The sequence below is a fragment of the Euphorbia lathyris genome, chromosome 4 (genome assembly GCF_963576675.1).
Source record: "Euphorbia lathyris chromosome 4, ddEupLath1.1, whole genome shotgun sequence".
NCBI classification, from domain to species: Eukaryota; Viridiplantae; Streptophyta; class Magnoliopsida; order Malpighiales; family Euphorbiaceae; genus Euphorbia; species Euphorbia lathyris.
In genome coordinates this window covers 72,448,382-72,470,174 of record NC_088913.1, presented here as the reverse complement: position 1 = coordinate 72,470,174, position 21,793 = coordinate 72,448,382, and the positions used below count along the sequence as shown (strand labels likewise).

The 21,793-nt window shown below is 37.9% G+C and overlaps 2 protein-coding genes across 2 annotated transcripts; one reads left to right on the top strand and one right to left on the bottom strand.

Annotated features, from left to right (window-relative positions):
- The first annotated feature begins 2,897 nt into the window (after positions 1-2,897).
- Positions 2,898-3,719, top strand: LOC136227235 (thaumatin-like protein). The gene is made up of 2 exons (XM_066015905.1): positions 2,898-2,958; positions 3,037-3,719. Exons 1-2 carry the CDS (start codon positions 2,898-2,900, stop codon positions 3,717-3,719), a joined length of 744 nt encoding a protein of 247 aa, XP_065871977.1.
- A 4,548-nt stretch (positions 3,720-8,267) lies between these two features.
- On the bottom strand, positions 8,268-15,763 carry LOC136227548 (pumilio homolog 1-like). Its single transcript, XM_066016241.1, has 9 exons — positions 14,662-15,763; positions 12,267-13,675; positions 12,039-12,180; positions 11,757-11,864; positions 11,358-11,570; positions 11,106-11,216; positions 9,974-10,168; positions 8,817-8,991; positions 8,268-8,737 (listed from the first exon to the last, which is right to left on the bottom strand). Exons 1-9 carry the CDS (start codon positions 15,268-15,270, stop codon positions 8,694-8,696), a joined length of 3,006 nt encoding a protein of 1,001 aa, XP_065872313.1. The 5' UTR covers positions 15,271-15,763; the 3' UTR covers positions 8,268-8,693.
- Between the last annotated feature and the right edge of the window lie 6,030 nt (positions 15,764-21,793).

Sequence of the window (21,793 nt, the reverse complement as noted above, 5' to 3'; positions counted from 1 at the left end):
TCCGATTACAAAGAAATAAAAGATCAAGCGCTTCTCCCGTCAATTGTTCTTCAAAGAAAATAAAAACAAAGCTAATCTAGAAAGGGAAAAACAATTCTGAAATAAAAATAAAGCTGAAAATAATAATGATCTACATGGTGAAAGAATTGCCTCTGATACAAAAGAGACATCTCCCTATTTATAGAGTTTAGGGGAAAACCCTAATGTATCAAGGGTAAAATAGGCATTCTGTAGTATTTTTGGTGGATTCTGGATCAGGATTCGCGCATTTCAGCAAGGGGGAAGGTGTTGGGATCGCCTTCCCCGCCTTGTCTCGCCGAAACACGTGGTGTCTCGACGAGACAAGGCTCTTTCTCGGCGAGACAGGTCTTCCAATGGGGCAGAAATTCCGATTTTTGGCCTTTTAGGTCCCCGGTGAGTCCAAAAGTTGCTCCAATGGTCCCTGGATAGTCCATAAATACTCTAATGGTCCCTGGTCTGGTTCGAAAATGCTTGAATGGTCCCCAAAGATCCCTGAAAACACTATTAATGCCATAAGAAGTGGAAAATACTAAAATTAACTAAAAACTATCAAACTAATACCAATATTAACCAAAAACTAATTTAAAACAATCTAAATTACTCCTAAAATGCTATAAATTAGGGAGCTATCATGAAACCATTAGTATTACGATGTTGTATTTCATTCATCGTTGTTTGACCACCACCGAGAAAATTTGGTTGGTGAATACTGATTGGAGAGTGCTTGCTAATTATCCAATATTGTTTGGTTCCCGTGCAGAGAGGTGACTTGGTATGAGACTTACAAGACCATGACGAGAGCTATCTCCAAAAGACGGAAAGCCATTAAGTCTAGAGAAAAGATTGCTCCTGTTAAATATCAATTAAAAGGGTTAGCACACATAGTCGATGTATGAATTGTATATATATTGTTTACGTAGGAATTGTAAAAATATGGTTTAGTTATTTGTCTTCTTTATATATGTTTGGATATTTGAATTTGGAAGGCGACAAAGACATACTATATGAAGAAACCAAATTGTCTCCCGACACGTGTGCTTAGATGGAAAACAACTAAAGTCCCGACATTTCCTCAAGTACATGATGTGATTAAGGTGAGCAAATATACATTTAAATTGTTATAATCGATTTTGAAATCTTATTAATTATTATCTATCTATCTGTGATTTATAGGAGGCTGCTCCTCAACAACCTAAACTTGTTGTGGAAGATATCGAGATGAATACTGATAAGTATAAGTTGCTCTTTGACTACATCAAAAGTCGTGAGTTTGATTATGATAAGTTATTGGGTTAATTGCAAAAATGGGTCAAATGGGAGGCCCATTTATATATTTAACCCATTTACTCAACCTACTACATATCTAGACTGATTTTGTATGGCTTTCCCATAATACCCTCAATATTTACGCGCGGTTGTCTTCCTCCCGTCTGACTTCGCAGAGGTTAGCATATGCGAACCCTGCGAAGCCTGCGAACCCTGCGAACCCTGCGAAGCTAATGTTTGGTTTAGTTAATGATTTTAGTTAGCATATGCGAAGTCTGCAAAGCTAATGTTTGGTTTAGTTGATGATTTTAGTTAGCATATGTGAAGCCTCCGAAGCTAATGTTTGGTTTAGTTGATGATTTTAGTTAGCATATGCGAAGCCTGTGAAGCGAATGTTTGGTTTAGTTGATGATTTTAGTTAGCATATGTGAAGCCTGCGAAGCGAATGTTTGGTTTAGTTGATGATTTTAGTTAGCATATGTGAAGTCTAGATGTGTTTTTAACAAAATTCATTAAGTGGTATATAACAAAAAATGGCAAACAACAACGGATTCTAACATTATTTAACAAAAAAATCAGAACATAAATGAATACACCAACAATAATTCAGTGAGATTTATAGAATTAGACATTTTCTCTACGTTTCCCAATCTTCCGCCTCACGGAACGAGGTTGTCGTTCGCTCTAAAATCGCCCTCTTTCTTCCTTTTCTCTGTTGTTCGCCTTCTTCCTCGTCTTTTCTCTCACTGTTCACCTTCTTCTACCGTCTGTTCGCATTCTTCCTCTTCTTTGCTCTCACTGTTCACCTTCTTCTACCGTTGTTCGCCCTAAAATCGCCCTCTCGTTTTTCCTATACCGTCGTTCGCTTCCCTTTTTTCTCACCGGAGTAGGAGTTGCTAGAGAACGCCGTCAAACAACAACGGATTTTACAGGTTAGATCCCTGTGGAAGGAGGAGCCATTTTGGGTGAAGAGGAAACCGTAAGGAAGAGGAAGAGGAAGAGGAAGATGAAAGATTGGGTATTATGGGAAAGTCACACAAAAACAGTCTAGATATGTAGTAGATTGAGTAAATTAGTTAAATATGTAAATGAGCTTCCCATTTGACCTAGTTTTGTAATTTACCCTAAGTTATTTATAGGATTATGAATAGGTTTTATTTTTGAAATAGCTATATGTTAATCAAACCCTTCTATTTTATTTATTAGAGTAAATTAGAGTACAAAAATTTAAAAGCAACTTAAGAAAAATAAAATAAAACATATTAAAATTGGAAAGACAATCTCTATTATCATGAAAAAATGGAAGAAAAAGTGCAAAATGTACTTTAGAGATAAATGTGGACTTAGAACTCACTTGCACAGCATTTCTCAAAGTACTCCACACTGACCAATAACACTCCCTTTACAGCTTATCAAACCGTTTTTGCACGTTTTAACCCCAAAAATTAAACATTATAAAAACAAGATCGATCCTTTCTTAGTGGCAATAAATCAGGAAACATAAAAAGAAGAACCTCTCTTTTATTTATCTCCAATCAAACATGCTCCAAATTTCTGATATATACAAGAACAAATAACTTCTTCTTCTTCTTCACTATACACAAAAACAAATGCCAACTTCTTCCAATCTCTTCTTCTTCTTCTCCCTTCTCATCTGCTTCACTTACACAGGTTCAATCAATCTCTAAAAATGTCTTCTTAAGCTTCATTTAACAACTCAATATTCACGCTTGTTCATGTTTTTTACAGATGGAACTCAATTGGTCATACTCAACAGTTGCAACTACAGCATATGGCCAGGTCTACTAGGAAACGCGGGCCACGAAACCCCGCGAGAAGGCGGTTTCCATCTCGCCACAGGCCAGGCAACACTCCTTGACCTCCCTGATAAATGGTCAGGCAGAATCTGGCCAAGACAAGGCTGTTGTTTCGACCAAACAACCGGAAAAGGCACGTGTCAGACTGGAGATTGCGCCGGACTACTACAATGTAGAGGCACTGGTGGTGTTCCTCCAACAACATTAGTTGAAATGACACTAGGTACTTCAGTGTCTGACCTACATTACTATGATGTGAGTTTGGTTGATGGCTTCAATGTTCCGGTTTCTATGGTGTCTGTAGGCGGCGGGGGGAGGTGTGGCGTGGCCGCCTGCGAGGCGGACTTGAATGTTTGTTGTCCGGAGAGGTTGGTTGTGAAGCGGGGAGGGAAGGTTGTGGGTTGTAAAAGTGCTTGTTTGGCTGCTAAAAGAGATTGGTATTGCTGTACTGGGAAGTATGCTGACCCTAAGATATGTAAACCTAGTGTTTTTGGGAATCTATTTAAGGCAATATGTCCTAGGGCTTATAGTTTTGCTTATGATGATGCTTCTGGTCTTAAGACTTGTAAGACTTCTAGGTATGTTATCACTTTCTGCCCTCCTAATTCATGGTGATTAAGGTGTCTTACTGCATTGAAGGAGAGCAACTTTTTTTTTAGTGATTTTTGAACTTTGCTTATCTGAATTAATGTTCTTAGTTGATTTTTTTAATGGTTGGAGATGGTGATTAGTTTTTATTAGGGTTTTTAATTTTTGATGTGATAACATGATTTACTGAAACAATCGGACTCAGTTATTATAGTTGTTACATTTATATCATATATAATTAATCATGTGAAATATATAACACGATTGTGGTATGAAAATCTATTAGTTTTTACATTTTATTTTGTACTTTACAAATCTTGTTTTGACAGCTCCTCTTGAATCTTATCCCGTATGTAATGACAATCCTTTTCAATATGTCTGATGCGGATTAACGGTAATATGTAGAACAGCCTTGTTGTCACAATATAATAAAGAAAATTCTTGTTAAAAATAACTCTCAAATCTTGAAGTAGCTACCACAACCATGTTAATTCACAACATGCTCCTGCCATTACGCAAAATTCCGCTTCTACCGATGATAGAGAAATTGTTTTCTATAACCTCTATGATATTAAATAATGACCCTAAGAACACACAGTAACTTATGGTTGATCTTCTAGTGATGTCATCTAAAGGAAAGAAAAGACCTTGACCAAAGAATCCTTTTAAGTAGCGCACAACATGTAAAGTTGCATTCTAATGTTCTTTTCGAGACTGATGCATAAAACTACTTATCTACTGTAATAACGGTTCCTATAATCAAGCTCCTAATAATATATGATTTACAACAAATAAGGAAAAGATATAATTAATAATTAATACGAATAATTAACTTCCCTACGTAGCGGAACCACGAGAACAGTGTAGCAAGGAGGGCTAGATCTGCCACTGATTTACATTGAGTAGATTACAAGATTTTCTTTTTCCCATCTACATTATTGGGTTAAAAGCTATTAAGATAGGAGATATTTTTCTAATTAAAATTAAGGAAATTTTCTAATTAAGATTAGGGAAATTCTTGGAAAATAGGGAAAATTATAAAACTGGGTCAAATGGGAGGCCCATTTACATATTTAACCCAAGTTGTTTCGGAAAAAAGAAACGGTTTTTCGCACAGCTTTCTCATAGTGCAGGTCCCACTTGTATATTGTATTTGGCCGAAGAAGCGCTAACAGCAGTGAGTGAAATAGCAGTTCCAGGCCCTCTTCTTTTTTTGCCTTGAGGTGTGCAAAGCAGATGCGCCCATTTACTAATCTTACTATATATCTAGACTGATTTTGTATGACTTTCACATAATACCCTCAATATTTACGCGTGGCTCGCTCTATCCCGTCTGACTTCGCATATTCGACCATATGCGAAGCCTGCGAAGCTGATGTTTGGATTTACTTAATGAATTTAGTTCGCATATGCGAAGCCTGCGAAGCTGAAGTTTGTTTTGCTTGATGAATTTAGTTCGCATATGCGAATGCTGGATATGACTTGAAGCTAATTTGCGAAGTGGTATATAACAAAAAATGGCAAACAACAACGGATTCTAACATTAAAATCATAACATTATCAAAATTTACAACATGATTGTCACAATGAACTCTCCTAACGAATCATTTCAAAGTGAACCTAACTAATCTGGTACCAATCTTGAAACGGATGAGTAATCTTGGTGGGCACCGTGAGACACATCCATCCCAAAAGGTCTGGACTTCCAGACTTTTTGGGATGGACGTGTCCCACGGTGCACACCAAGATTACTCATCCGATTCAAGATTGGTACCGGATTAAGTTAGGTCCACTTTGAAGATTGGCACCATGGGATGGACGTGTCCCATGGTGCACCCCAAGATTGACAAAACCTCTCCTAACCAACCACTTTAGGAGTGAATGTGTCAGTCTTGGGGAAGTTCATCCCTATACAGGAAGGAAAATCATCTCCCCTGCAGCCCAGTACGCCGCCTTCCAGAAAGGGATATTACGTATTCAACCATCTCCAGAAAAAATTAATCGTGTTAGGCAGGGAAAAAGACGATTTTGGCTTCGCGAAATGAAGATTAGCGAAGCATGCGAATGTAAATGTGCAGGGTTTTACTTCGCATATCGATGCTTTCGCGAAGTCTGCGAGGTCAGAAACGTGACTATCTACGTCGCATATCGATGCTTTCGCGAAGTCTGCGAGGTCTGAAACGTGAGGATCTATTCGCAGACTTCGCGAACTAATAGATTCGCGAGGTAAATCCATACGTTTCAGACGCTTTCTCTTCGCGAAATCAATGATTAACGAAGTAGATCGTCACTTTCCAGGCTCGTTCTCTTCGCAAAGCTTCGTGAAACCATCGATTGCGAAGTGAATTCATGAAAAAACGCAGAAAAAAAACCAGATACTTACATTTTTCGTCCCTTTCACCCCGAAAAGCGACAATAACAATATGATAACATGGGAAGAACGAAGGAAATGACGTAGAAAACTCATTTCTTTGATGGTAACAAGAAGAAAAAAACCAAGCAACGAACAGGAAGATGAAAAACCATGGCTTCGTTTTCTAGGGTTGGGAAGTTGCAGAATCAAGAGATGAAGAGATGAAAAAGAGAAATTCATTGTGATTTTGACTAAATGGTGCAGATTTCGTGCAATTTAAAGGAAGAAATGAAGATCAAAAATCTTGAAATCATTAATGCAGGAGCAACTTTTCGCATAACCAATGAGATAGGGGGAGCCGCGATTCGCATAACCAAAGAGTGGTGGAAGTGGGAAGGTTAGGGGTATTATGGGAAAGTCACACAAAATCAGTCTAAATATGTAGTAAGATTAGTAAATGGGTTAAATATGTAAATGGGCCTTCCATTTGACCCAGTTTTGTAATTTTCTCTGGAAAATAAGGAATTGTGTTATAATTAGGAAATATTTTTCCTAATTATTAGCTTTCCTAAGTTTTTTCTAATTGTTAGCTTTTTCTAGTTGTTAAATGAGTATTTATTAGGCATGTATTTTACATGTCACAATTTTTTGAGAAAGAGTTCCATTTTCAAGAGAATCAAACCATACCCAATCCCAATCGGAGATCTCCTAATAGTGATGTGGAAAACTGGAGTGATGATGAAGTTGTAGAGACAAATGAGATACCCACTATGGAGATGTGCAACACATTGCACAACTCATAAATGGCAATGATATGTTAACTAAGATATCAGAAGATCAAGTTGCATTGACACCAGAGGTTGATGAAGATGATATGAGAAGAGGCAAAAGACAAAACAACCATTGAGCATATTGTTTGTAACACATACAATACGAAAAATAAGTCCATCTACGCCTTCATCTTCTTCACCATACTCCTCAGGTACACCTTATTCTATAACATATTTTGTTAACCGTGAACGTTTTTCTGCAAAACATAGATATTATCTTGCAGCCATAACATCTAGTAGTGAGCCGAAAAGCTTTAAAGAAGCTACGAAACATGAAGGGTGGTCCAAAGCAATAGTTGATGAGATATGGACGCTTGAGTAGGGTACTTAGATGTCAAAGAGAAATATGATGAGAATGGAAAATTTGAGAGGTTGAAGACAAGATTAGTTATCTTTGGTAATCATCAAATCGAAGGAATTGATTACAAAAAGACATTTGCTCCTGTGGCAAAGATGAAAACAGCTTCAAGCGGCAATAAGAAAAACCAGGACATTCACCAGATAAACGTGCACAATACATTTCTACACAGTGATCTAGAGGTTTGTATGAAGTTACCTCCAAGATTTAAAAATAATAATGCTAAGATCTAACCTACGGGTTTCATATAATCTTTCCTCTGATTATTCTCCTTTTACTTTGACGAGAGAAAAGATGCAGCTGAAGGTGCTAGTAAACATAGATCTCATTATTGTTGCAGGAAATGACAGAAGCATTAACTGCTTTCAAAATACATTTGGAGAGATGCTTCAAAACGAAAGATTTGGGGGCTCTAAAATATCTTCTAAAACATCTCCTCTCTTAATCCAAGCATACATCTTGGTAACTATTTCTTAAGCTCTCCCTCCCGAATCAAACCACAATTCCGTCACTACAACTCAACAGTATGGTAGGCATCTATCCTACCATCGACATAATTCTGTGTCAATCCTACCATCGACATAATTCTGTGTTACTACCACTCACCACTGTGGTAGGCATCTATCCTACCATCAAAGGCAGATAGGGCAATCGTCACCACTACGGTAAGCATCTATCCTGCCATCAAAGGAGAATAGGGCCTGGCACGATAGCCGTGCAATTCATCAGAACTGTATCAACCTTTTATTAAATACTTGCACATCCAACTAGGCTAAATATTAAAAATAAATAGTATCCTTTCATGCCATTATCACCTACACATATCTCTTGAACTAGGACCTCGTAGAGCAAACATAATCCCTTAGCTCGTACAACGTTCCACATCCACGAGCAGAAGTACCATCCAATGCACCAAAGCAATCAAATCAGATAACCATTTCATGAACAGGTGAAAACAAAAGTAGCTGTATAAGCTAAGCAAGCAGAAGCAGCAAATCATCAAAATTTCAAGCATTCCAGAGGCATGATAATAATAAGGGGGCAAATTGTTTCTGTAAATAAGAAAAATAAACGATCCCATACATGAGAAAATTCCAGAAAGACTCTCCTAAACACAAAAGACCATCGGAATATTTTGTACAGTCATGATAAGAAATCCTAATACCTCCTCCTCCCTTTTTACAACCCTTAAAACTTGTACAGTAAATTATCTTCTTCTTCTTCTCTGCAACGGCATCAGCATGTTCACCATCTGAGCCCTGAGCTAGCCTGATTCTAGGTATATTCTCAAACTACAATGTACAGTTTTAAGTACAACCGGCAATTTTTATTTTAATCAAAGCTCTCTTATCTATCATAATAAATAGACGGAGCCATTCGCTACATATTAAAACGAACAAGAAAGACAAGAGGCGCTCGTACTATCCTCAGTTAGCTGTACAACTTCTCCTATGCCGCGTCTAAGAAGAAGCAGGTTGCAGGGTAAGTATGCTAATCCTCCTCTCTGTCAAAAACATAGAAAACAATTGTTGTCACAATTAATGTATGAACTTTCATATAGAAGGAAAAGAAATAATACTTACCTCCAGCTGCAACGAGCTTCTCTACACGAGCAACTATATGCTTCCCGTAAGTATACTTCTTCAAAGCATTTAAGTGAACCTTTATTCGGTTAAGAATTAGTTCAAGTTGCTGGTCATCACAAGTTTCCAGCACTTTCTGTACAACATAATTAGCAAACTGATCTTTCATCATAGCCTGCACGCAATAAGAAATAGATAATTAAGTAAGAACTCAACTCCGGGGATCAAATCAAAAAAGCAATCAGACGATCTTAATGAATCTCATATAGGAGCTAAATAAAGAGTTCGCCAAAATGAAAATACAACTTGAAAGTAATTTTCAGATGAAAATTTGAGCTATTTGCTGATATAGAATAGAGAAGGATAAAAGAATATAAGAAAAGGAAGGGATGTGAAACATAATGCTGGAAAAGCATAGAGTTGTAGAGCCCAGGTTTAAGATGGTGTAACTTATGCCTGCCGGTATAGGATGTAGGTATCAGAAATTATGATCTAATAAAATCACGCTCAATAGGAAAAGCTTTCAACTGTAAGAAACAGTAAGAAAGACATCTCAATTGCCTAATATAATTGCAAGGATCAAATTCCAATATGATATCAGATTTTTAGACACTATAGGCCTGCAGACGGATTATTTAGGCGTGACATTCATAGGGGTGTATAATCATTAATACACAGATAAACATGGGAGTGAGGAGAAATCAATTTCATCGATGTGGGTGCTGACTAAATCCTAGTATGCAAATACTCCCAACAAGGAACTGCGGCGACTCGGTATTTTGATGAACAATAAAGAAAATTCACTGTTTCTAGATGTAATGGACTTAGCTGGCTAACTCAAGTATCTATTAGTGTGCATAGCTCAACTGTATCTCCTAAATAAGAAGGCCAAAGCGAACAATTACGAAGCCTAGTCCACTTCTTTTGACCTCGGTGCTTTTTTTCTGCCCATGGGTAGGAGAAAATATATTGAACTGGTAGACGGTAGTGAATTCGAATAAAAATTTGCGAACTTTCCTCCGGTATTAGCAGAAATATTACTAAGATGCTATAGTACAACAACCGCATGAATGATATGCATTATAAGACGTAAAGAAGAAGCTCTAAGCAATTATTGGCCTATTTAGTTATGGTGAGCAGATGGATAATTCATAAACCTGAAGTGGCTCATTCTCGTCAGTAGTACCAAGCATCTCATCGACCAAGGCCTGGCGTTCAGCAGCAGTACCGAATGTCAAACATTTCTCAATGACATTGGAGGCAAATTTCTGTTGGCTCATCTGAACGATCTGCCCAGTTAATTTCTTTATTATCAATGACCGTTCATGCGGTTTTCCATGTTCCAGCACATGCTGCAATAACATATGCCATCAATTAGAACAGCTTACATTGAAAATAGGTAAAACAGTAACTAGAACTTTTTCTTTTGTATGTGCATGCATATCAATATAACAGGCTGGGGGAGAGAGAGAGAGACATCATTTAGTTCCTTACCATTGTCATTGTTGATGTTCGTATAAATATCATTCATATAGGTAAGCAACGAGATCAAATTCAATATACTAATCAAAGTACTTCAGAAACTTGAAAGGTGACACTGACAATTCCATTTTAGATAACCACACACGGCATAATTGTTCAATAATTACACAAACAGATGAAAGAAATTGGTTAGACATTGCTGGTCAAGGATTTTATAGCAAGAACAGCTTGCTTCATTCAACATATACACTAACATTTGATGAAAATAAAAGAAAATATATAAGTGCCAGCCTTTCTTGCTATATAATTGTTTGTTCATTTGACATATTAGACACAGCGTCTTACATTTACGCTTCTTACCAATTAATCATCTAAGTTTCATGACGCTAGACAGATCCAACATAATGCACGATCAGGGAAGGATAGTGCAAGATGTTATTCAACATTAACCACAAAATTACAGGCAGGTTATGAACTTCCCATGAAACAACAAAACATTAAAAAGTATGAAGCTCTCACCAAGCAAGAAATATTACGAAGTACAAAATAGTGATGCTATGCTTCAGATTAAAAGCACAGGCTGAACCTGAATGCTCTTCAATTACGATACTAATTCCACAGATAATGTCAAGAAAGGGTAGACATTTCTGAACATCTTTTAATGCAAAGCAGATGTTTGCCAAACATTTCAAGATTAGTAACTAATATATCTTAACATAGCATCAATAATGATTACCCCATATTATGTCTGCATCCTAGAAAGTATGTACATGTATTAAGAGCACCGGTCATATGTCTACAACAAACCTGCACAACATAATTGCCATACTGGTCCTGTGCCAACATAAGTACAGATTGCAGAATCTCATCCATCATTATGCGCTGGGTTTTGACATCATGACAGTGTTCCAGAACTCTCTGTCAAATGAAATTTGTGTCAAATTAGTGTTGTAACTGCTGATCATCTATAAATTGTAAAAATCGACAAGAACATACATACACAAAACATGTAATACATCTATACATAAATAAGTATGCGAGAATATGCAGTATGAGAACCTGAATGACTCGACAACCATATGGATGGGTGGAAAGTGTCACAACTTGATCATAAAATGTTGAAACAATGAACTGTATAGCATCTTCAGGCACACATTCAATACACTTCTGAATTACATGGTTCCCGTTCTGATCACGCACACAGCGCATGATTTGACCATCAAGCTCCATAACCATTTTGGTCTGCTGGTCCAGCTCAACCACTTCTATAGCCTGATTAAAAAGGCCAAAGATGGTTGAATCCAAAACCACAAGTTTCAGTGAAATCAAGCAAATTATTCTCAACTAAACAAACATTATTGCTTAAAAAGTAGAATAGCAGAAGTAAAGAGCACCATTGCAAAAATTTAAAACAAAAAAATAGAAAGAATCACGAAGAGATGACTTTTATGAACATACCTTTTGGATCACTCGACAACCATACATTTGAAGGCTAAGAGTCAAGACATGCCCAGTTAGCTGATCTGCGAGCTCCCTGATTTGAGCTGCAGATCCATGCTCAAAAAACTGAAGACAGAAGGATTTTGTCATGCTTAACAAACAAAATTCTATTATTATTGTCTTTGCAGGCCCAAATGTGTGTGCAAATTGCAGCCATAATTGAGCAGACAAAAACATACTAGTCTAATACTAAAGGTTCAATAACATCTTAGGGAAATTAAGTTCCCAAAAAGCAAATACCTTCTGTATCACATAATTACCAAAAACATCTGTCATTAATGAAAGAGCTTGGGGCATAATTTCATTAAACACCATGTTCTTTTCTTCTGTTGTAGCAGTTTCGAGTTTCTGCTGAATAAACCGACTCCCATACTGATCAGCACTGTTAATCAAAGGTAATGTCCAACAAAACAATTAAAATCTCAAAGCCTAAGTTAAAAGGCAAAAATTTGATGAAGTAAAATCTACCTGAATTCAACAACATGGCCAGCAATCTCTGAGAGCTCAAAACATTTAGTTTTGTTACTTTTAAACTCATCTAGCAAAGTGGAAGGAAAATTTTCATCCAGGTTACCACCAGATTCTGAGTGCCAAGATCCCATAACACCACCAGATAGATTCCTAACACCAGGATTGAATCGCAGGTTTCGTTCACCGTGCCTGACAGGACTGCCTGAACCCATAGGAGAACTTGGTAGAAGTGGACCCCCGATTGGGCTACCAGGATAAGACATGCCAAGACCAAATGCTGGATTTCCATAGTAATTCTGATTCGCATTGCCCGACTTACCAGGATAGGGAACACCATAATGTGACTTTTGAGGAGAAAGCAATGACCCTACATAAGCTTTTTGGAGCAAATCCATGTATGAATTACCAAGGTACTCCCTGTCAATAGTAGGGTCATTGAGAGCTGCAAGCTGTGCAGCAGCAGCGGCATACTCATTTGATCTCAGATACTGAATATATAATGGGTCCATAAGAGGCACTTGAAGAGAATTTCCTGCATTCTGATTTCCAACTCTGTTGAGATTCTGCAATTCTGCTGCAGCAGCCATTAAATTGGGTCCCAAAGCACCCAATGTTCTAGAATCCAATCCAGTGCCTCCCAGTGCAGATGCAGCAGCATTTTCAAACAAAGGAGGTAAATTCCCACTCCCAATCTGGGCCCCCATCATAGATGGAGAAGAAGGACTCATTGGATATCCACCCAAGCCATAGTTTGCAAAAGCAGAATTCATGCTATCAACATTCTGGTGGTCAGAATGAGAGCCTCGCCTGGTATTGAGCATTGGTGCCGAGGGGCCCTTTAGATAGGAGTTAGCAGATGAGATAGAATTATTCAACAGCTGTTGTTGTTTAACATGGTTCTGGTCACCCTGCAAGTTGAAGAGATTGTGATGATCCTCAAGGTTATGTTGGCCATGCAGTCGTGAGTAATTCTCTTCATCTACTGTTGACAGATTCAATCCAGACAAAGCAGCTACTAAGTCAGCTGATCCATTCAAGGTTGATGAGACACCTTTGAATGAGTTTGAACCGCTTCCGTCTCTTTTATCCATAGAATTTACCCTACCTCCTCCGATAGGAGGAATTCTAGGGCTAGGAGCTCTAGCCACAAGTTGAGGGTCTGGTGTTGTGCTTCGTGACAACGAGGCACCTAAAGCAGAAGCATAGCTGTGAGAAGAAGTAGCACCAACATTTTGGCCCCCATGGACGCCCTGTTTATTTGCAATACTGTGAAGAGAATCAGAGGAAGTTAAGTCGTGCAGCTGAGCAAACTGGGAATCCAAATTCTCAACATCATCATCAAATGCATTGCGACTAGCTGGACGTGAGGGGTGCCTTGAAATAGGATGAACATGGCCCATATCGTCCTGCATTACAAAACAAACTATTAGACAAGCAGCAAAACTGAGGAAGAGGAAAGCCTTGGAAATCAACAAAATTTCCAAGCCCATCTAATCTACCCTAGAACCATAAATGGTGGAATGGATATAATCCGACGAATAAAAAATTAATTGTAGAGAAAGAATCTTTAACTAAAATTTCATTTCCTGAAAGCATCATCAAAAAATCACCGGGAAATTTAATATATAATGTTCATGTGTACACATTAGAAACAGTAGAAGACACTTCAACAAAAAATCCTCCTATTTGAGGTAGCAATTGCAAACACGGACTTGATACAGACTAACAGAAATTTGAACTCATATTGTAATGCGTTTATTTCAGTATAAGATCACCAATCACTGAGACACACCAGTATTGACAGCTAAAAAGCAACAACAACAATTAACTCATTAATAATGACAATATATATATATATATGATTTTGATATAAATGCAACATAAAATGCAAGACAAATGAATCTGAAAAGAGTTTATCCAAGAAAAGAGAGCAATCAATAAATATTCAAGCATGGAAAAGTATAAGAATAGCTTTCATTAACACATCAAGAACAATACGAATACAAATAATTATCAGAGACAAGCGAAATTAATGCAGAATATAGAGAAAAAGTAGCCTGCAAACATCAAATGATGTACAAGCTATATGCCCAAATCCAAACACATACAAAAAAGAAATAAAGAAATGGAAAAAAAAGGTCATAAAATCCAAAAACCTTAATCATCCCAAAAACTTTTGCCAAATTCAATGGACGAATAGATTATACTAACTATATATTCCAAAACAAAAAAAAAAAAAAAAAAAAAAATCATATTAGATTGAACCTAATGCTTCAAAGAATCACACAAAAACAATAGCAATAACTTCATACAATACAGGAAAAATCATGGTATCAGTACCCACTTGCAACTACTGTTTAGAAAATCTAATGAATGAAATTTGAGGTTTTACCTGAAGGATTTCAGCAATACTTTTTTTCCTCCTTCCAAGGTCCAACCCTGGCAACCCAATCAGCCCATCACCTCCCCATTCAACCCCTCCACCATTTCCATTCCCAAGCTCCTCCTTAGCTCCTACAAAACCTGGTTGCACAGCAAAAAGTGACCTGTGCCCTTCATTATCACCTCCTCTACCTCCCTTTCTTCTGTCCCCAACAACAGAATTAACACCACCAGAACCCTGTAATCTTTGTGAAAATCTCCAATCCTCCTTAGATACCAATGGAGGCGGTAACCTTGGATTCAAGTTCACATTAGCATAGTAGTAATTAACATAAGATGGATCAGACCTTATCTCTTCTTCGCTCAAAAACCCACCTTTATTAGTGTTTCTGATAAGAGGAATTTCATTACCATCAAAGAAACCTCCAATCGAGCTCAAGGACCCTTCCACAGTAGGTGGAGCGGACCCACTTCGGTAAATATTCAGCTCCTTCTCTCTGTCACTCGCCGCTTCTTGTTGTAGCCTTTGTTCTCTAATCAGCTTGCCCAAATCCTCGTTCTTGAGCATTGATCGCATTGAAATATCAGGTAAAATCTTCGAATAGTTATCGGTGATCATTAGATAAGAGTATAAAGATTCAATCTCCGAGCTAAATTTCAGCCGAGAATGACTAAATTAAACTGGGAATCGCTTTTCTAGGTTCAAATAAGTTGGGTTTTGTTGATCAAAAAACTAAGAAACCATGGAAACCCAAAACAAAACGCCCAAAAAAAATCCTAAAAAATAAAGGAAAGGAAAAAGTTGTTGATTGTGTGTTTAGGTGCAGATATAGTGTTAAAGGTCGTGAATTTGGTAATAGATGCGGAGATCAGATTGAGACTGAAGAGTGATACAGATGATTAATGAAGGAAGTGGCTTTACCCATGTTTTTAGAGAGAGAGAAAGACTGAGACAAAGATGGAGGAGGAGGAGGAGGAGGAGGGAGGGAGTGAACTGATGAAAGTGTGAGTGATAAGCACGAGCAATAGGCAAATCTTCACCGTTCAATTTCTGAATTGACGGCAAGGATCGATTCTATGAGGATTTGTTCTTACAGGAAGGTCTTTAGGGTTTTAATATCTGATTGCATTTATTTTTTATATTTCTTTTTTAACTTATGAGAACCTTTTGTTTTTGTTTTTTTATTTCTCTTTATTGTATGTATGTTTCTTTAGATTTTATGAAATTTTGAAGTTATATTTTTTCATTTATTGTTATGTTTGTTACCAAACTAATCAATAATTCTCTTTTATATACATTAATCTACAACAATTTTAGTATATAAAGTTTTGTATTTTATTTTATGATATTGACATTTTTCTACAAATTTACTTCTAAAAATATCCACTATATTATTATCTCACAAAAAAAATGTTTAATTTATTGAATATTTGTATAGTATATTGGTATAATGGGAGACATATAGATGTATATTTATAAAAAAAATAGTAAAAGTAATGTTTTTCTCCGTGGACTCTATTTTTTTATTCAATATCACATAATATAAAGTTTATATTTTTGAATGACAACGACATAAATTTAGTTCTATGGTTATTAAAGGAGTGTAAATTTAGTTTAAACATAAATATTTCTTAGTTGAAGCTTAATCGGCATTAATAAAAGATGTATGGTTTCAATTCTTATTGGATGGTTATTGGGTGGCTAGAACGTTAAAAATTGGAAAGTAGTCAGAATGTTGGAAGTTGAAAGGTGCCTAAAACATTGAAAGGTGTTTGTTTACCTACTTTTCTCCTCTTGTTTATTTTTCACTTTAAAATGAAAAGTTTTAAGGGTTTGGTTAGGTACTTCTTGTTTGCCTTTTATCCATGAAAAATAGCTTTTTACAAAAGTATGGAACCTCTGCTTTTTGGAAATCAGTTTTTTCATATAGCAACCGTGAACAGCAAGTAAACCAAACAAGTCCTAAATTACATTTGAAGAAAAACTCATTTTCGTCAATTAAGTTTGAAATTGCACGAACTAGTAAACGTTAGTTTTGAGATGGCGTTACTTTTTACATGAAGGCTAAGCCTTAGTTTGGAAGTTGGGAGGTTAATGGAGGTGAGAGTTAGAGGAGGTAATGGAAAAGGATATGAAGTGAAGGTTAAGGTTTAACTTTGTTTGGGAGTTGATGGAATGTAAATGAGAGTTAAAAAGTTACTTTACATTACAAAGTTTACATTACTCCCATTAACTCCTATTTTAGAGGTTAAGCCTTTATTTGCGAGTTTAAAGGTTAATGGGGTGAGAGTTAAATGATGTAATGGAATGGAAAGGGAAATGATAGAAATGAAAGTTAAAAATTAACCTTGTTTGGGAGTTTATAAAATGTAAATGAGAGTTAAAAGTTTAACTTCGTTTGGGAGTTCACATATACATGGAAAATAAGGTTAAATTTACTCTGCATAGATAAAAAAAAAAAATTAATGAAGTTTACGTTACTTCCATTAACCCCCAATTTGGAGGTTAGAGTTTGGAGGTTAAAGGAAATTAAACATTTAACTTCCATTAACCTTCATTTACTCTCCAAAAACAACTCCCAAACAAGGTTAATGTGATATTTAACATTCTATTACTCTTATTTAGCTCCATTAACTCCATCCCAAACAAGGTCTAAGATATAGAGTTAATCGGAGTTAAATACTAACTATCATTAACTTTCATTTCCTCTCAATAAAAAGCTCTCAAACAAAGTTAATTAAAAAAGTTTACATTACATTACATCCATTACACTCATCCCAAACAAGGGCTAAATCCTTTCCCCCAGTAATTATGGGGCTAAATTTATACAGTATTCATTGATACGATTGATTTTGTGTGAAAGTACTCTATCACCTGAAGAGAGTTCTGTAGCGTCTAAAGTAAGACAAAAATATGATCAGCGTGAGGTCGTTGAGTGGCGATCCCCACTCTGATTCCAATGTGAGCCAAGTATAGAACAAAGTACTAAGTAATTGATAGTAATTACAATAAATCAGTGTGTATATACCTTGACTTGTAAAATCGTATTCTTATTTATAGAGAGTTGAAGGGTAACACCGTCGGACGGTGTTAGAACCTCTTCTTAACTTCCATGGATGATGGGTGTCATCTTTTGAGTGGCGAAAGTATTTAATTAGTTAGTAATAAATTCGAATTGAGACCCCTTAAAATCTTTGGGGTGATTGAATGATTCGGAGAACATTCTATTGATCCACGTATCTTGAGGGATGTTTATTCCTATTTAGTTTAATTTGAGGATCATTCTCGCTCCGGGCATCCATGTAGGTTTAAGATAAGGACACATAAATCCTAATATTTTTCTAATGATATCTTCCATCTCTGAATTCAGAAGTGTACCAACTAGACATGTTCATGGATCCAGGTACCCGTCCGGCCTGCCCAGGCCCGTGTTAGGAATAAAATTTGTACTTAGTCCCAGTTCGGTCCTGGCCCGCTAAAGCTCGCCTATGTTTTGGGCGGGCTTGGGATTTATAAAAATAGCACCGACCTGTCCCGCTTGGCCCGCCTATTAATATTAATTAATAAATGTATATATTTATATTTATTTTTAAGTAGAAAATTTATTTTTTATTAGTAAAAACTATACATATATATTTAGGTGGGCTTATATGGGCTACCTTTGGGATTTGATTTTTGAGCCCGAGTCCGCCTAAATTAACATCGGGTTAGGCTGGGCCTGGGATGAGCATTTTTAGATGAAAGTCCACTAGACCCGGCCCGACCCATGAACAGGTCCAGTACCAACTCAGAAATATGCTACTTTTTTTTTTGAATGAAGAATGAATTGAATTAATAAGAATCAGCCGCAACGGCGTTACAAGCAAAATGAGGGGGACTGTTTACCCAAGCTCCATGATCAGACAGAGACCCAGCCGCTCTAGCGAGACTATGAGCGACATGGTTCGCAGACCGTCTTATAAAATGAATTGAACAATTGTCTAACGAGTCTAATAAGGCGTAACAATCGCCTAGAACAATTTCCAACGGAGAGTTTGTGGTTGGGGAGCGTTTCAGAGCATATGTTAATAGTTGTGAGTCCGTTTCGACTTCCACATTACTCCACGAGTTATTCTGAACCCACAGTAGCGTTTCACGACACGCTAAGGCTTCCGCCAGGAAAGGATCCGTAACATTGCCGCTTAGACCATTTCCAACTGCAATGAACTCCTCAGAACTTCTGGCAACGAATCCGTATGCTGCTGTTCCGGCATCTGCAAATAGGGCTGCGTCGAAATTAATCTTCAATTTACCCTGAGCAGGCTTTATCCACTGAGTCACAGCAGCAGGAGCCACAACCGATGTACCTTTCGTTTGCGCAGGAGACCAGCAGCCGTGCATCGAGGCAGCAGTTGCGTACAGAACCGTCGGCGCTCCGCATCGATTATTCCACACCACCTCATTCCTGTTACTCCAAATAATCCAGCAGATAGCCGCAGCTATCCCCAACAATTCTACAGATTTGGTTGCCAGCAGATACACCTAGAATTCCGTAAGATCGCTGAAACCGGCACTCATATCTCCTATAGGCGAGTTATCCCATGCCTGTCGTGCAAAACCGCATGAGACTAGTGCGTGGTAATTGTCTTCCTCACCCGTCCTGCATATTGGACAAGCTGCAGGAACCCATATGTGTCTGTGCCTTAGCGCAGAGAGCGACGGCAAGCAGTTAGACAATGCTCGCCATAACAACTGCTTCGTTTTTGGGATTGTTGATATGCTCCACATCCTTTGCCATCCAAGAGGTCCCAAGGTAGAACCTGCACTCATTGAAATAGCAAGTAATCTGTATCCTGTTCTGACACAATAGCTTCCCTTGGGGTCAAGGCACCATCCCCACCCATCTTCGATAGGGCGTCTGCTAAGGGGAATAACGGCTATTTCCTTTCTGTCCTGATCCGTAAATAGTCCCCTAATCAGGTCCATTTCCCATTCACTACCATCTATAGTGCGTAAATCCTTCACCACCCGCACATCTGTATCCGGCAGTCTAATACTCTCCACATACGGGTTCTCCACATCCTAGAGCCAAGGGTCGCACCAGACATCAATTTGCTCGCTGCTCCCAACTGTCCGCCTCGCCCCCGTAGCAACGATGTGTTTCGCAGCCATGATGCTTCTCCAAATAAAGCTCGGGTTAGCTATCATCTCAGCCTCAAGAAAGGTTGTGCTTGGATAATATCTGGCTTTAAACACACAGGCAACCAGAGATTCACTATTGTGTAACAAACGCCATCCTTGCTTAGCTAGAAGTGCCAGGTTGAAAAGACGGAGCTTCTTGAACCCCATCCCCCCAAATTTCTTTGGTTTACACAGATTATCCCACCTGAGCCAGTGCATTCCTCTTCCACCCTGACCTGTCGAACCCCACTAGAACGAGTTCATCATCTTCTCTAAGTCAGCACACAGTATGTTTGGGAGAAGGAATAAACTCATGACATATGACGGTAAAGATTGAAGTACAGACTTAATGAGGACTTCCTTGCCTGCTTTAGATAGAAGTTTGGATTGCCAACTGTGAATTTTGGCTTTCACCATATCCTCCACATATCTAAACACATCCATCATGCTACGCCCAACAATACTTGGCAGCCCTAAGTATTTCCCTGGCGTCTCAGACCTTGATACCCCCAGATCCAGGCTCACAGTGTTCTTAATTCCCTCTGGGCAGTTACGGTTGAAAGATATAGATGATTTAGAGTAGTTTACCTTCTGCTCGGAAGCTCTCTCATAGCGTATCAGACATTCCTTCACCTCTCTGGTCTCCTCCGCCGTAGCTTTGAAGAACAGGTAACTATCATCCGCAAAGAATAAATGTGAAATGGGTGGTGCACCTCTTGCCACTTTACAACCATGTAGATTACCCCCAGATTCCAGATGAGATAGGGACGCAGAAAGTCCCTCTGCACAGATTAGAAACAAAAAGGGGGAGATCGAATCCCCTTGTCTGAGACCTCTGCTAGGTGCAATAGGCCCGATAATATGGTCCCCACTTGCTATATGGTATACGGGTTTGTGATACATTGCATGACTAGTGAAACCCATTCCGGAGTGAAGCCCATTTTAATCATCATTTGTCGAAGGAAATCCCATTCCACACGGTCGTATGCCTTTTCCATGTCTAACTTTAGTGAAGCAAAACCAATCTTCCCTTGTGTTTTTCTCTTGAGATAGTGATTTACCTCAAAGGCCAGCATAACATTATCTGACAGTAACCTTCCAGGTATAAAGGCGCTCTGATTCTGAGAAATGATATGATCCATAACATTCCTTAGTCTGGCGGTGATGCGCCTTCACCTAAGTTGGGATGAAGACTCACTAAGGGATAAGTGTACCCCGTCGTTATCAAGTAATAAATTTCTGGTTAAGTCCAGGTTATCGTCCACAGGATTTATTTCTGCAAGTATCGAGCTACTTGGTTTCAGGAGTTATCTAGGCTTAGGGGGTTTTGAGTTTGTTTGATTAAGTTAATCTACTCCTGGGTTGAATTATACTAATCCTAGCTAAGTTATCTGATTCTAACTAAGTTATTCTACGCCTAATTAAGTTACTCTACCCCTAATTAAGTTAAACTACTCCTAATTGATCTTTCACTAATGCAATTATCCGAAGGAACATGGTATGAACGATAATAATGAAGATAGATTATTAGGTCTATTGAATAAAAACCTAATCTGAGTCACTTGTATTCAAGGCGATTAACCCTACTTACCCTCCTGAAGTTCCTAGCGCGTGATTCCCTAAGGCCGAAACTAGGTCTAAGGCTCAGTAAATTGGCGCTTAATCAACTAAGAGGCCGTCAATCTCCTAGGCTCTGACTAGGTCAGATTCAGCTCGCAATATGTGCCTACTAGATTTTAGGGCTTTTGAATGAGTTAAACCAATTGAATAAAGCGTAAGACAGAGATTAGACAAATAATCATAGAACAAAACAAGAGCTAAATTATTATTAAAGGCGAAGATAAATGTCACAAGATACAATAAGCTAAGTTCGGCAACTGTATCAAAGAGTACAAACAAGGAAATATAAAAGGAGATACAAAAATCCCTTTCAGGGAACCTGTTTACTCTGCAGCCGGCGACCTAGTCTTAAGGACGAACC

Excerpts from the sequence above, each read along its gene's own strand:
- LOC136227235 (XM_066015905.1), top strand. The coding sequence starts at position 2,898 with ATGCCAACTTCTTCCAATCTCTTCTTCTTCTTCTCCCTTCTCATCTGC. Across the intron at positions 2,959-3,036 it reads CATCTGCTTCACTTACACAG|ATGGAACTCAATTGGTCATA; the intron begins GTTCAATCAATC and ends TGTTTTTTACAG.
- LOC136227548 (XM_066016241.1), bottom strand. The coding sequence starts at position 15,270 with ATGATCACCGATAACTATTCGAAGATTTTACCTGATATTTCAATGCGA. Across the intron at positions 12,181-12,266 it reads GGCCATGTTGTTGAATTCAG|TGCTGATCAGTATGGGAGTC; the intron begins GTAGATTTTACT and ends TTTGATTAACAG. Across the intron at positions 10,169-11,105 it reads ATGGCAATTATGTTGTGCAG|CATGTGCTGGAACATGGAAA; the intron begins GTTTGTTGTAGA and ends ATGTTATTGCAG.